Raw genomic sequence first — 14,763 nt, forward strand, 5'->3', positions numbered from 1 at the left:
GCAGGAGAATGACTCATGGTTGGGATCAATAGCTACACCTCTTTTCTGCCAAGGCAGCGTAGAGATGATGGGATGATAAAAGAACATAGCAATCTATAAATTAATTCTCAGACAGTGTTGCTGTGCGCCCTGCTATGGGTCCTGCTTTATATGCTGGTCTCTTTCCAAGAATCCAGACTCGGAATAATCTCCAGCTAAAAACTGAATGTATTTTCATCCAATTTAATTATATTTCCCAGCCGCTAGCCCTATTAGCGCTTGAATCTTTTCTGCTGGGCTTTCCACAGACACATGCATGCAGTCCAATCATGGAGTCCCAGGGCAGGCCCACTGAAGAAAATGAAATCATTAAGGATTGATGAGGATATTAATAAAAGGGGGCTGTGCAGAGGGCCCTCAGAGCAGATGGTGCGTTTAAACGTGGGCTGCATCTGTCTCTTCAATCGCCAGACAAACACGCAAGGCAGCTTCACGGGATGTTACCCTGTGAATTTTGAGAAACAAGCTAGACCCCCTATCTCCACATTCAGATGCTGGGTAGGGTGGGACTTGATTTTTCAAGGCGCAAAGTAACTACAATCTCCATAACTAATTTTTATGATTTCAGCATCAGATTATTTGGTGAACTCGCTACTAAAAGCAGGTTGGAGAGACACTTGTTTGGGATGGTTTGGATGGGAATGCTCCCTCTTGACCCCCAGACGGCCTTTCAGCCCTATGAGTTTTAAACTGGAAATCACTGGAAGAAATCTTGGGGACACCTGGTCATTGTAACATGTTAATATGGACAACGATCCTTGCGATAATGAGCAGTTGATTTAGGGTCCGATTTTCCTCAAGCGAGATACAAAGTCACAGCCAAACCACCACAGATCTGGGGTTCTGGTTTTGGAAAATGAAGGCACAACTCGGCATAAAACCTTGACGGAACAGACTCGGCACAGAAACACGACCGATGTCCTGCGTTGCAAGGGGGAGCTCATCTCCAGGAGAAAAACTGCAGCATTAGCAAAACATTGATACTTCATTGCCAGCATCAAAACATAAGGTAAAAACTTAGTTTTGCCATATATGCTCATTCAGATGAGTAAAGCCGCATCCTTGATATGACACAAGGACCATTATACTGCCCACTCAGGATGTCAGTGGATCTCTGGAGACAGTGAGACACATACCTCTGATTTGGAAAGTCCATGATGAATGGTCTCCCTCTCCAGGCGAACTCTGTGGCGCACTGGCCGCAAGCCGCTCCACTCATCCACAGCTTTGGCTTTCTAAGAACAAGAACATTTCTGCAACAATGCACCATCTCACTGGTTTCTTTCTAGCTGCTCAGTATTAGTCGTATAGCTACCTTGAATAACCAGTCAAGAGGAGGATTTTTGTGATGTGGATTCTTGTTTGCTGGGAACAGAACTGAGATCCACCATCTAGTTAATTCAGGTTGTGTAGAGACCAGAGTGACTTCTGATCACAAGCCACAGGAGAGCAAATTTCATAGAGGCAAAAGGCTCTGATCAGTTCTGTGAGCCAGCCAGGGCTCGGAGCGGTTTTCCACGTTACTCCATTATAACATGACAGCCTTGTCATGAGCCTTTGCTGGAAGCAGCCTAGCTAATGGCCAAGGTGGGGCTGGAACGCTTTACCTGTCGTCATGTTAGAACAAGCATGGTCCTCGCACTCTACATGTGCCAGGTTTGTAATGTGCTCGGGATCTTTGTGAAGGCAGATGCCACGGACATGTGATGCACTATGATATGCCACTATACCCTGAGACACGTTCTCACAGAGCAGAATATGCTACCTTGTGTCTGAGGTGGAAATGACGGTCTGCCACTTTGCTGCTGCAGTGTTTAGTGCTGCTGACAAGCTTCGAAGACAGATCAACGTTACTGTATACACAGATCAGTTTAAATGGATCCCTCCAGTCCCTCCAGACTCACACTGCTAAGATCATCATTCATTTGACCTAGCTACGCTCATCAAATGCATTTGCCCTCACTGGTAGGATGGATTTCTCTCTGGTCTCTTGTAAATCGTGTGCATGTCACAGCAAGTCAGGGTTCTTTAGCTACAGGCACTACAGCAACGTCTGATGGTCTAACATACCTGGAGACTTGGGAGCAGCTGGCAGCACCTTTCCCAGATGGTTTTATGATCCCGGGGGCTGTTTTCTTCATTCCAGTTTCCCAGCTGAAATATCCCTCCCAGGGTCACCAGCTTACTCCTGCAGACAGGACACAGGGAAAGGGTTTACCATGTCCTCACTGGGACCCTCTCCCGACTGTTGGAGTTGCACTTTAATGGGAGAATCTGTCTACAGCTCATGAGTTCTGGTCACACATAGAAACCCGCTGCAGGTTTCAGTCTTTCTGCTTATTTTCACTGCGTGCCTGCCCCATGCTTATGTTAAGGAGGCAGACAGCAATGTCTGCATGTCTGTCCACATACAAGTCAGTACCTAAAGCCAATAAGCACCTGAACAGATTTTGATCTTGGGCAGGACAAAGGAGTGGTTGCATCCCGGGTAAAACCAGGGTAATTCTCAGAGGAGTGGGGCTTGAGGGAATAGAACAGAAAATCCATATGAGCCTTTGGAAACTCACTGGGACTCACAGAGATGGAAGGAAATGGACTGCAGATGCCAGAGGTTGCATAATTCAGAGGGAAAGGCAGGTCACTGGAGAAGTACTGCCCAGCAGAGGGGACTTGAAGCCTTGCAAAGACGCTGACCCACTTCTTCAGCATGCTCAGGCATGGTCAAGAGCCCAAGGCAGCAAAGGGCAGGCAGGGGCTTCTCATCTCCCTAGTTCTGTCTCTCTTGTATTGTTGAATTTGGGGCACGCTGGTTTAGAATTTCCTCTGGCCGAGCCTGGATCTGTTTGCTTCAACGAGCATGCGCTGTGGGGCACTACGCCGCGGACTAGAACGCCCCCATTGCTGGGGCTCCACGTGCTGAAGTGACTGAGGCATGTGAAGAACTGGCTCTAGCTGCAAGCCCTGGATGGTAGGACCGTGGACCTGTGCTGTCCACGCTGCATGCTAGAACAAGAATCTGCATCCCGAGAGGTGGCCTGGAAACCTGGAGCTGGGGGCCTGCTTCGACTCAGAGGGAGCTTAGAAATGTGTGCTTGGCATAGGGACCTGGGGAGCATCTGGACGGGAGAGCTTGACAGTGCCCTCTGGCACTCGGGCATGCTTGGAACCGGAGGTAAAGTATCTCAGGAACTTGCAATGTGTGTTCTCCCTGCCTGCCCCCTGCCAGGCCGAGCTGTGCGTGAAGCAGGGATTCTTCACATTTAAACCCTGGAATGTGCTGTTTCCTTTGGGAATCTGCCTTGTAGGCCAGCTCAAATAGCTTGAGCTAAAATAAACAGGCTGGAAGGAACTGTATATGCAGCTGGGATCATGATATGAAACCACTTGGAATCCTTTACTGGGGAGCTATAAGCGTTCAAAGTTCATATTTACGCAGGGGCTTAATGGCTAATCCTGAAATATTAGTGTGAAAGGAAGTGCCAGGAATGTAGCAGTCGGGTTACAGCTAAGAAAACTCCTTTGGGCCAAAACCACACTGCATCCCTCATCTCCAGCAGAAGCGCAGACTGTGCACATAGCACAGATTTCGTGCTCTTTGCGTGCGGACATGCTGGCCTCTTGACTAGCTTCCAGACCCCCTCAGGAACACTCTGCTTGAGAGGCATGGGAAAGCACAGGGTTAAGGCAAACAGTGAGGGGGCCGAAGCAGGAAAGCCCTGATGCCTGCAGCCCCTGACTTCCACACCTCAGGCATGTGAAAGGTCCTTTGGTGGTAGAATTTCCCAGGAGCTGTGAGATGCAAGGAGATGGATGACTCCTTGCCTCAGCGCAGTAAGGGTTTGATGCAGGAACCCATTCCTGGATCCAGCTGATGTGCAGGCTGCACAAAGTGGCTGTCAGTAGCGGAGATTCAGAGGACATAGCACGTCCGAGCAAAGGCACAACCACCACCCCACCACCTGTTTGCAGTGAGGTTAATGAGACTGCTGCAGGGGGAAGTCAACATGCTGACATGCAAAGGGGCCCATCCTGGGAAGCAATGGGATTTTGGCCCCAGGCACGTCTGGGGTGTGATTAGTCCCTCCACAGGACACTTGTCCCTTTGTATTAAGCAGTGACAGCCCCTGAATGAGCAGCAAGAAGAGCTTTCAGAGTTTGCCTTGGCTCCCACGGCCACCGCGGGAGCTCAGCACCTCTCCCTGGAGTTCTGCTCAAGCAAGCTGCATGGTTGGCAGGATGGGTCCCTGTTCCCAGGGATTTGCAGTGCTGGTGGGATGGAAACTGGTGGGACAGGACTCCCTTGCAGCCTGAAAGCTCACCCTGGACCTCCCCAGTCTTCGGGAGTTGGAGTGCAAGTGTGCAGGCACAGCGCTGACTCTGTGCAGACAAGAGGTGGGGGTCATCTTGTTCCTGTGCGTGCTCTCTGCTCCCTTCTGACATGCTGAATCAAAGGAAGCTTTGCTGTTACATACCCAGGTATAACGTATGGGGAGTTATAGATCCCAGATTCAGTGTCGTGAGTTATGATGAAATGCTTCACCCAGGGGGCCAAGACCTAGGAGATCAAGAAGACAGTACCATTCAGATCCACCCAGCATGGGGCAGAACAGGTCAGGACCTCTATAGCCAGGGGAACTAGCTGAGAAACACCAACTCCAGCCCAGAGGCAAGCAAAAAGCACTGTTCAGGAGCCCGGGGAATCCCATAGCAGGGGGCCTGCCAGCCACACAGTTCCTTTTGTTATGCTTATCCTTCACGTACCCAAGATGGACAGGGGGTAGATAAGCAGAGGGAGAGGCAAAGGGGCTTCCCACTAATATTCCTGAGGATCTCATGGTGTTTTTATGTATATACTAATAGCTGAGCCCTCCCCACATCTTTTGCAGACAAGGATCACTCCCAGTGGGCTTGGGACCCAGCTCAGGTTGGTTCTCTGGATAGCCTCACATAATCCAGGCTAGCCCCAGAGTTAGCCACCAGCCCACACATGCTCCTACATCCCCTGCCCTCACCTTTATGATTTGGCCGCGCCCTGGCTGTAGCTCCGGGTCTGGTTGTAGTTCCCCTGCGCGTACCCCTGTGCAGTTGATTATGATGTCCGCACCCTCTGCGAGAAGCTACCGAGAGAGAGACAGAGCAATGAACCGCACATGCGTCATCCTGCTGGGGAAAAGCTCGATCCGCCGAGTGCCCCAGTTCCTGCCCTGGGTGGAGCGTGCTCGTGACTCGTTCCTTCAGCACTCCTATTCCAGGGCTCAAAGCTGAGCCATGCCGCTGAGCACCCCTCGTCAGGAGTGAATGTGCTAGACGGTAAGAGGCAGAAGGGCAGAGTTGGCCCCTCAAGGCCAACTCCAGTGGAAACCCCATGTGTGGAAGACTTCACCTCCTCTGAGGGAGATCCCAGAATGGGTGCCAGGGCCAGACTGCTGGGCTCAGGCATCAGTGCTTCCTTGTAATACGGATGTAGGATGCAGAGAGTGGGGACTACCTGGGCAGGACAGTGCTCAAGGCTGTGACTCCCCTGCCCTGTGAGTCCTGCGTGCTAGTGCCAGCAACCTCCCAACATGCTGTGGGAGACCCTGGCAGATGACGTGCCAGCTGGAGCCTTTGCTTCAGCAAACAGCTGCAGGAATTATGAATGCTATTCAAAATCCAGTGGGGACTGTGCACAGCCCCCCACGCAAGGGGAAGGCTGCCGAATCTGCTTCCTTCCCCCGATTCAGCAGTCCCCAAGGCTGCTTTCCAAGGGGCCAGCCTCCCCGCCTTTCCGGGGCTGAAGTTCTAAAATGGGAATTCCCAGCTCACCTCCCCGAAGGATCTGATCTTCTTCTGAAAGAACTTGACTCCTCGCTGCTGGAGCCTACAGGAAGAAAGGTCACTCATTACCAACAAGAAACAGCAAAGGCAAAAAATAACACCCGGTCAAAGATTTCTGCCTGGCTGGTAACACTACACAGCAGCACTTGGGGAAAGTGTCCAGCAGTGACCTGTGGTGGGTGGTTGTCTTTGGCAGGCGTGGCAATGGGATATCCTCAGTTGCCCACCATCATGAGGCTGATGGGCAAAGTGAGGAAAGGAAGGTGGGTTTGTGTTCACCCTTCAATCTACAGATTAATGTTCAGAACAGGAGAAAGAAAATTAGGGGAGTGCTCACCTCTTGGTCAACCAAGGCAAATAGCTCTTGCCCTCTAGCATCAGTGCTGTATTGAACCAACCGTAGCTGAAAGCAAAGAAGAAAAGGAAGAATGATGGATGTGCACCAGCCTTTTGGAAGCTGATGGCTCTTGTATGAGTGTGCTAAGTTGGGTAGTGTTTGTGGCTTGATTAAAGTTAGCAACCATGAAGCGCTCTCTCTGTACAGTAGCATGAGCTGGGTAAGTGATATGGGAGGACTCTATTGCCTCCGTTTCCCTGTTTCTCCCAGTTTTTGTCTTGCTGCCGGGGACAGGTCTCCTACTATCACTAACACACAAGGAACTGAAAACTGGACTTGGTGTCCCAGAAGCCCCCTTCCAGTACTACATTCATGCGTGCCTGTTAGGGTCAGAGTACCTCACAGACTCAGGTGCAAAGAAAAGCTGGTGATATGCCCCGCGTAGTACATCTGATGCTGTATCCACCTGCAGCAGGATGGACTTTGTGTTGGGGCAATGTGAACAGGATTCTGTGGGGCCACTGCTAGAGATCTCTGTTCGATGGCAAAGCTCTCACAACCATGCCGCTAATTCTAAAGTAACGCGGACGGTGAAATACCTGTAGCCAGGGAAGAGTTCAAGCTCTTTCGGTGTCAGCTTCCTAAATCCCAGGACAATGTTTTTCCAAGATGGGTCCTACAGAGGGAGAAACTTTGCAGGCTCATTACCATGATTTAATCATTGAAATATGTTCGCAGAGTCCAAGCAGCTGAGCATGGGAAAGAGCACATTGGAGAAGAATGCTTGGGCCCCTCTGCTGCACGGGCTCTTTCCAAGACAGCTAGGGCCAGACCTCCAGTGGGTCTAAAATGCCTTTGCTTCACTGGATCAACGGAGCCATGCCAGACTACATCCTCCGAGGATCCAGCCCTCTGCCTACATTTGCATATCATTGGGAAACCAGAGCACACGATTTCCAGGGAGGCTGGTAGCAGGGTGACTTTCCCACTGTTCGGCAAACATTTCTTCACGAGAGACGTGTTAGGCCATTTCAGACACGAGCCTCAGAACCCCTGGTGCCTTCCACCCCACCCTGTAGCTTGCTTCCTACCGGGACTGGCTGTGTGAAGAGGTTGTAGCCGGACATGGGGAAGAGTCCCATCTCCTCTGCTTCCGGGGAGCGAAGGTGTCCGAGCAGGTAGTCAAACGTCTCTTTGTTCCAGAGCCTAAAATAAAGAGGGAGGAGCACGCAGGTTTGTTGAAGGCATCCAAATAACAGAACTCATCCTGCCCCTGCTCCTATGAGCCCTGGCACCCAGTAGACTCACAGGAGCTGAAAGTGATGCATTGTTTTAGCAGCAGGTCTTGTGCAATTGCACACCTGCTGAGTGGTTCACATCTCTGCTGCCATTTTAGGAAAGGACCCAGGCAAAGGGGGTAAGGAGGTGTTCTCAGCTGGGTCCTGAACAGCAACGGTGCAGGCTGTGGAGCTGAAGCTGTGGCACCCAGGCAAGGCAAGGCTGGGGAGGGTGAGTCTGAGTGCCGGGAAGCGGAGACAGTATGCCCTAAGGTTTGCTGAGGCAAAGCCACAGGGAACCGTTTCTAACAACAAAGGCAAACCGAGCACAATGCAGAGGCCTCCCTGCTTGCACATTGTCTCTCTGCGAGGAAGCCCCTCCACAGGTCTGCTCCAGAGCTTGCACCGACAGGAGGGGCCATTTCTATCCTCGTCTGCTCCACACAAATTTCCCACGGGGCTGCGGTGGTGGGTGACGCACCTGGGCTCACTCACACGCGGGGCTTGTACTGATGCCGCTACCCTGGGGGCTAAAACCGGAGTGAAACGAAGCCTTGGAAAGTCTCTGGAGGCTGGTCTCATCCCTGTGGGACCATCCTCTTTCTGTCCTACTGAACAAAGGGATGGCAGATGGAGGAGTGACTGCACCAAAGGCTCCTTTTCAAGCACCAGCTGGTGCTGGAGCCTGTGTGCCCTGCACTGCCAAGGGGCACATGGGATTGTGGACAGTGCTGGCCCCCACGGGAGGTAGAGCTGATGCTAGAGCGGGGTGTCACCATAGTCTAATAGCTGTCACCACGACCACTAAACACAAGGATTAGTATCACCCACGCCTTCATGCTCCCCCGTAGAACTGTATCCCCCAGCCCGAGAGCTGCCACTTCCCCTTACGTTTCCTGAATGTTGCCCTTGTCATCCAGGTAGGGCTGCCACAGCCCGGCGGCACCATCGCTGGTGGTGTGTGGTGTGTATCGGTCAGCGTAGACCTCGATCTCCAGAGCCGGGACGATGGCGTGATACTGGTCGTGGATGCACAAGGCCGTGGAGAGCCCGATCACCCCCGCTCCGATCACAGCCACCCGCATGGCCGCGAGTGAGACCGCTCCTGCAGGGCCTGGACCAAAGAAATCAACAACCCGGTGTTACCAAGGAGGAAATAAACTGGCTGGTCCGAGGTGCCTGAATGTGCCAGGGGCCCCCTCGAGAAGGCATGGGTTTGCTGGCTACTCAGTGGGCCCCGGTCTGCAACTGCCATGGGACTGAGTGACAGCGGGGGAAGCGGCGCAGCTGTTCTAGATCTGCTTATCTTGAATGTAAAGTCCCTGCTGACCGACCTCTCGGACACCAGGGAGAAGGCAAGTGCTCAAGGGACCGCTGGGCTTTGTGTTGTGAGGACTGTATCCTGCTTCCCTCACCGCTACGGAGACTGCTACCCTGACGGGAGAGCGGTGACAGCCCGGGTATTCACATACCGTCCATGCTGCTCCGCTGGGACTTGCAGCTGTAGGGGCTCTGTGTTCCCAAGGCGGCACAGGCCGGCAGGGAGCTCGCTTGCATACCAATGCTGAGAGCGCTACGCCAGTGCCAGGCGCCGAGCCGGCTTGGGCCTCTGGCCATGAGCAGAGGGCTCTGGGCACACACGTGACTCCCTCCCCACAGGGGACAAGCCCGGGCTTTCCGAGCCGGCATGTCACGCTCGCCTCATCTCATTCCCGGGCTGCAGCTTGCCTTCCACACACCGCAGTCCCCAGCCCCTCGGGCCGACAACCGAGCTCGCTTGAGTCTCCAGGCTGCTCCCACGCGTCGGCTGCCTCGGCCCCCTGGACAGCCAGACTTTGAACTCAGGGGATTTTTTTGCAGAGCAACAGCAACTGAAACCCTGGGACTGCCAGGCCTGTGTCCAGCACAACAGATGCCAGAAACAACAGAGGGAAGAACTGCTCTATTGTCCTTGCCGTGCGGGCACCCCCATGCTGCGCTGCTGACGCACTGCCCCAGGCCCTGCGGGGACCCCCACGGCAGGGCTGATGCCCCCCAGCCCACACCAACCCCATGCTGTTGCACGTTGCTTGATTTGCAGCTCTAGTGCCCCAGAAACAGCTTATGCACGACTTGGTTGGAGGGATGAGCTGCGAGGACAGCAAGCCCACTGATGTCCTGAGGAAGAGAAAGTGGCAGAGTGGGGAGGTGTCTTGCCCAGGGCAAGAGCGGGGCTCTCTAGGGCACCTTTGGAAGTCAGTCCATAACAGCAACTCATTAACCCACCTTCCCAGGGACACTGAAGAACAGACCCCTTGCTCAGCCCCGCTCCCTCCCATCTGCTTTACATCTAGGCCTGGGAGGACTTAGCCTCAGAAAAGGCCTGCTTTGCTCCTCTGGACTCAGTGGCAGAGGCTAGGATGCGACTGTCGCTGCTGACCTCCTCTTCCACTGCTCCCTTGCTGGTCGATGAATAACCCAAGACCTCACCTGCGGGGAGGGATGGGTCCCCAGGAAGTTTCCAGGAGCTTCTGGGGTCTCCGCGGCACGCGTTCTCCCTGCACACTGTTCACAGCGGAGGACGCAGTGGACAGTCCGAGGTTAATTTGCCACCGGGGCAAGGATCCGAGTCTAACATTTGCTGCTCTTGGTGGCAGGGAGACAGGGTCAAAGTCTCCCTGCCAGGGTGACACTCGGGGGGAGGAGGTGGAGTTTTCCAGCCCTTCCCACAGCACGGCAGCCCCTTTCTGCTTGCTGAGCTGAGGAAGGCAGGATCTCCAGGGTCTACCAAAAGAAGTTGTCGCTAACACCCTGTAGGTCCTTTGTCTCATTAGAGCAGGTGTAGCGTGTAAAGCAAAGAGGTTGGTTCTCTTCCTGACTCTGCCATGGGCTCCCAATAATTAATTTAGCCTTCGTTGCCTCAGTTTCCTCATCTGTAAAATGGGTATAATTGTTTTCTGCCTGACACGTGGGCTATGAGGGGGAACCGCCGGATCCAAAGCATGCCGAGATCCTCGCTCCTCTTGTCTGGATACAGAAGAGCAGCGTGTAGGACTCCCAGAACAGCCTTGGCACCGTGGACGTGCACCTGAGCAGCTCTTAGCAACCAAATGGGCTTTGTCAGAGCAGAGCGGCAATTAACTGCTTCCAGAGCCACTCTCGACCATGAGAGGAACGCAGGGCCAAGGCTGTTACCAATACACCTGGGAGCAGCGGGGAGCCTTGCCTGCGTGGTTGATTTAGTAACCGCTGGCTTTCCCAAGCGTATGGTGTCCCCCTTTCCCTCCTCTCCAATTAAGTTCTCTTGTGTTAAACCCTTACAGACTCACCGCCTGCGAGGGGGGCATCCAGGCAACATAATTTCCCAGATTTGGGGGTTGGGGGGGGAGGAACTCGAGCTGGTGGCATTTAAAGATTTTCAGAAAGGAGCAGACACCAGCCCTGGTAGGAGAGTCGGCCAACACTTCCCCCTGCAGAGCCAGGAGGATGGCTGTCAGTTTGGAGAGGGCATTTTCCCCCCAAACGTGGGAAAACACCAGAAGCATACTGTGTTCGCAGAAGGCCACGTGGCAAACCAATCCTTATGTGTAACCAGTGAAGAGCACGCACTGCCCAGCAATCCCAGAGCAATTTCTGCATCCCAGCAAGTGGAGAATGCTCTCCTTTCCTGTCTCCTGGCTTGTCGTTCTTATTCTCAGGAAGGAGCTGCTCAGTTGGGCTCTAACAAGGCAGAAGAAGAATTCACATCTTTCTGAAAACAGATGGAAGATCTCTCTCGGCAGATCTGGACGGCACGCGCAAGTGCCTCTGAGGTCCGCAGCGTGCGTCACCGAAAGATCTCAGTGCTTTTTAAGGTAAGTGAATGAAGCTCCCACCATCCCTATTATCTCCTCTCTCTCGAGAAACCCTGCTCTGCCTCACAGAAGGATTTCAAGATTGGGTCTCTCCAGTGCTTCGTGGTGAAGGAGGGCCGTGCAGGCAGCACGGGGTGCGCCTCGCTGGACTGCAGTTATCAGTGGCTTTGTCAAATTAAGTGAGGGGGAAAAAAAGAAACAGGGCCCAGTCTCTTAATAATCAAAATAAAGCTAAGTGTTTGGGCTCCAGAGCCCAGGATTGCAGCTGGAGAGGTTGGTGTGTTTATTATCTATTTATTATTTGTTATTTCGAATCATAAAAATCATAGAAAATTGGGCTGGAAGGGACCTCAGGAGGTCACATCCAATCCAACCCCCTGCCCCAAGCAGGAGCAGCCCCAACTAGATCATCCCAGCCAAGGCTTTGTCTAGCCGGGTCTTGAAAACCTCCAAGGGTGGAGCTCCCACCACCTCTCTGGGTAGCCCGTTCCAGTGTTTTACCACTCTCCTAGTGAGAAAATTCTTCCTAATATCCAACCTAACCCACCCGTTGCTGCAACTTGAGGCCGTTACTCCTTGTTCTGTCAATACTCGATTATGTATTCATCTGAAAACAGGCCCTTGGTTTTTTTAGCGACTGATGTGTTGCAGTCCCCACAAATGAGAGGTTCCTCTGAAGGAGAGAGGTGGTTAAGGTACAGGGGGACATGTGGGCAGCGCTGGGCCGGCCCGAACACAGACTCCACTCTCATCAAGGAAGGAGGCTGGGTATGCTGAGTGGGAGCATGAGGGGGAATCGAGGCTCTGGGCCGGCAGGGCCTAGCTCTCATCAGCCACTGATGCTGCTCGTGATAAGTCACTGCAAGCCACATACAGGCCCTACAGCAGCCTGATGGCTCCAGTCACTCCTCAGGCCGTCAGCTGGTATCCGGCCCCCTCTCCGACACACACGAGACCGTGGGGGAGGATGGGGGGCAGCACGAGTTACCACGGACTCCAGCGTCCAGGCACGGAAGTACGCTCCGACAGGGCCCCTTTGCCAAGAAGGCCCAATTAGTACGGACCCTTAGGAGGCTGTGAGGACAGCACCGTTGGCTTCGATTGTCTGGGAGGGACGTAGCGGGGAAGGTCTCAATTAGAAAGGGCTTTACATACCATCGGTAAAGCCTCTTACACTAATTACCCTGTTGCTTGTCTGCTCTTTGCTTTTGGCGATGCTAACCCCTCGCACTTTCCTCGTTTGGGTCGTAACACTTCACTCTGGTCGTCGAGGATTTCAAAGCACTTTGCCAATGCGACTCCAGCCTAGCAGCAGCTCTTTTAAAACAAAAAAAAAGAATCAGGCTCATCATCACCTTACAGATGGGGAGGTAGGAGCTTGGGGAGCTAAAATGAGGTGCCTATGCTTGCACCTCGAGTCTGTCGCAGAGCAGGGAACAGGCCCAGCATGTCTTGACCTCACCTGGAGCATCAGTGTCAGCTTGCAAGGCTGGGCTGCGCGAGAGACACCAGCGTATGACAGCACTTTGCTTTAAGTCAGCAGCTGCTGCTTCCACTTCCACCCTGCCTGAGTCAGGAGCCTTCACCTGGCCCTGATGGTGGAGCTGTTAAATAGTATCTGCAGCAGCGTATTGAGTCGCCCCTCTCCATCCTCCTCGCCCAGTGCTCCTGCGGCGGCTGCGGTCCCAGTCTCAACGACACGTGAGAGCGGAGTGATCTTCAGGCCTATTTAACACGTTCCCATCCTTCTGTGTGTCTTTTGCATGCTCAGAGCCAACTACGCATGCCCACCTTGCGGGGCTGTAACCTGCCCAGCACTACTGCTGACTCCCTACAGCAAAGGCACCTCCCGCTGAGGATGCACCATACTTTCCTGTTCCACAAACTGTTGGCTCCCACACCTGGGAGGGGGTAAAAGAAGCTGGGATCAAAGTCGGAGTATGGTCACGGGGCTTGCTTGAACGGCTGTTGGTAAAAGCTGTTGCACTGTCAGCCCAGTTCCACCTCTACCTTTGCCTGTCCTTTCCTCAAAGGAAGGCATTCGTGGACCCTCTCTTTGATCAAATGCCAGGGCTTAATTTGTTCCTGTAACAATGGGCTAAATCCTGCCGTTCTGACTCGGGTCCAACGCCTATTAAGGTCAACAGGTGTTTGCTTGACGTAGGGCATGCCACATTGGCTCTGTCTCTTGGGGCCCTCAGTGGAGACTTGAAAGGCCCACGTCAGACGCCCTCTCTGAAATGCATCGCCCATCTCTGTGGGACTGACCTGATCCTGCTCGAGGACAGAACGGTCGTTACCACCCCGGGACAGAAGAGAGCTGGAGCCAGAGGCCGACCGAAGTAAAAAAGGGGCAAAACCCAAGGTGCCGCCCTGCTCACCAGCTGAGTCCGAGAGCAGAGCTAACCTCCCTCTGTCTGAGTGGAGACGTGCTCCAGATGAGCGTGGCGAAAGAGGAGCCTCTCTGCCACTTTGCGGGACCTTCTGCATGGGCACGGGCAGCTCTAGGACTTTGAAAAGGGGGGTGCGGAGGGCGTGGTGAATCATCCCATATAGTACGACGCCTATTTTTCTCCAGGTAGAAAGAAACACGAAGCTTTACTACTATGCGAGGGGCCTGGGCTGGATGATTCAATTTACTATTTGTTTTTGCTTCGATCCAACTTCATCAGAACGAGTCTGCCGGGCTGTGAAAGAGGAGCTACGTGAGCAGGAGCAGTCAGCAACACGGCAGCAGAAAGGCCCTGGAAGACCCTGGAAAAGGAGAGAGGGTCGTCCACTCCTGCAGCGTGAAGAGTTTAGAAGGGATGGGGTAGATTTTCATGAGCCGTGAAGTCACTTGATGCTCTCGCTGCTGCCCAAGCAGGAGTGTGGCTGCCCCTGCCAGGCGGCCGGCTTTCAACTCTGGGGGCAACAGGGACCAAAGGGAGGTGCATCAGACACGGCTGCCTGTGCCCTGCCTTTTCGTGTGCAGTTTGGAGGACGTGTGGGGGGCTCCGAGACCGACGTGTCGGCCTCCCACGGGGATGGCGCTACACGTTTTGGCCTGGTGCGACTTCAGCAAAGGCCCCCGACTGCAACGATCCCGGCGAGGGTCCGGCGCGTGACACTGCTCCTCATCTGGGGCGTCTCCCTCTCCCTGCCAGGCGAGGGGGGACGCGGGCGGTCGGGGATGGATGCAGGGAGGATGCACGGGTGCGCTTGCACCCCTCCTGGACGCCTGCTCCCCTCAGAGCATAAAACCAGCTGCCTGGCCGCGGCAGCAGCATTTCTAGCCAGGCAGCGCCGAGGGAGTCCATTGCATTGACTCGGTGGGTCCTCATCATCAACTTGGAAAGTCTTCATGGCGCACGTGTGAACGACCCTCTCTCCTTCTCAACGCTTTGACGTGCCGCCCATCGAGCGAGCTGTCGTTCTGCCGTGCGGCTGCCACCGCCGTCTGCAGGCTCGCCCGCCCCTG

At 53.9% G+C, this 14,763-nt stretch overlaps 1 protein-coding gene across 7 annotated transcripts in view; it reads right to left on the reverse strand.

The window, feature by feature from the left end:
- Positions 1–14,763, reverse strand: part of DAO (D-amino acid oxidase) — an 18,859-nt gene that overhangs the window by 3,408 nt on the left and 688 nt on the right. Inside the window, exons 1-11 of one of the 7 annotated variants that reach the window (XM_025198569.1) lie at positions 12,766–14,757; positions 12,487–12,620; positions 8,362–8,584; positions 7,285–7,399; positions 6,793–6,869; positions 6,194–6,259; positions 5,845–5,899; positions 5,052–5,156; positions 4,512–4,594; positions 2,110–2,227; positions 1,176–1,274 (exon numbers count right to left, since the gene is read on the reverse strand). In XM_025198569.1, the coding sequence (XP_025054354.1) occupies positions 1,176–1,274; positions 2,110–2,227; positions 4,512–4,594; positions 5,052–5,156; positions 5,845–5,899; positions 6,194–6,259; positions 6,793–6,869; positions 7,285–7,399; positions 8,362–8,555 (912 nt within the window). In that variant the 5' untranslated portion in view covers positions 8,556–8,584; positions 12,487–12,620; positions 12,766–14,757. The other 6 variants (XM_025198563.1, XM_014518319.2, XM_025198578.1 and 3 more) reach the window with 6 other exon arrangements.

This window comes from Alligator sinensis, unplaced genomic scaffold (genome assembly GCF_000455745.1).
Source record: "Alligator sinensis unplaced genomic scaffold, ASM45574v1 scaffold628_2, whole genome shotgun sequence".
Classification (NCBI taxonomy): domain Eukaryota; kingdom Metazoa; phylum Chordata; order Crocodylia; family Alligatoridae; genus Alligator; species Alligator sinensis.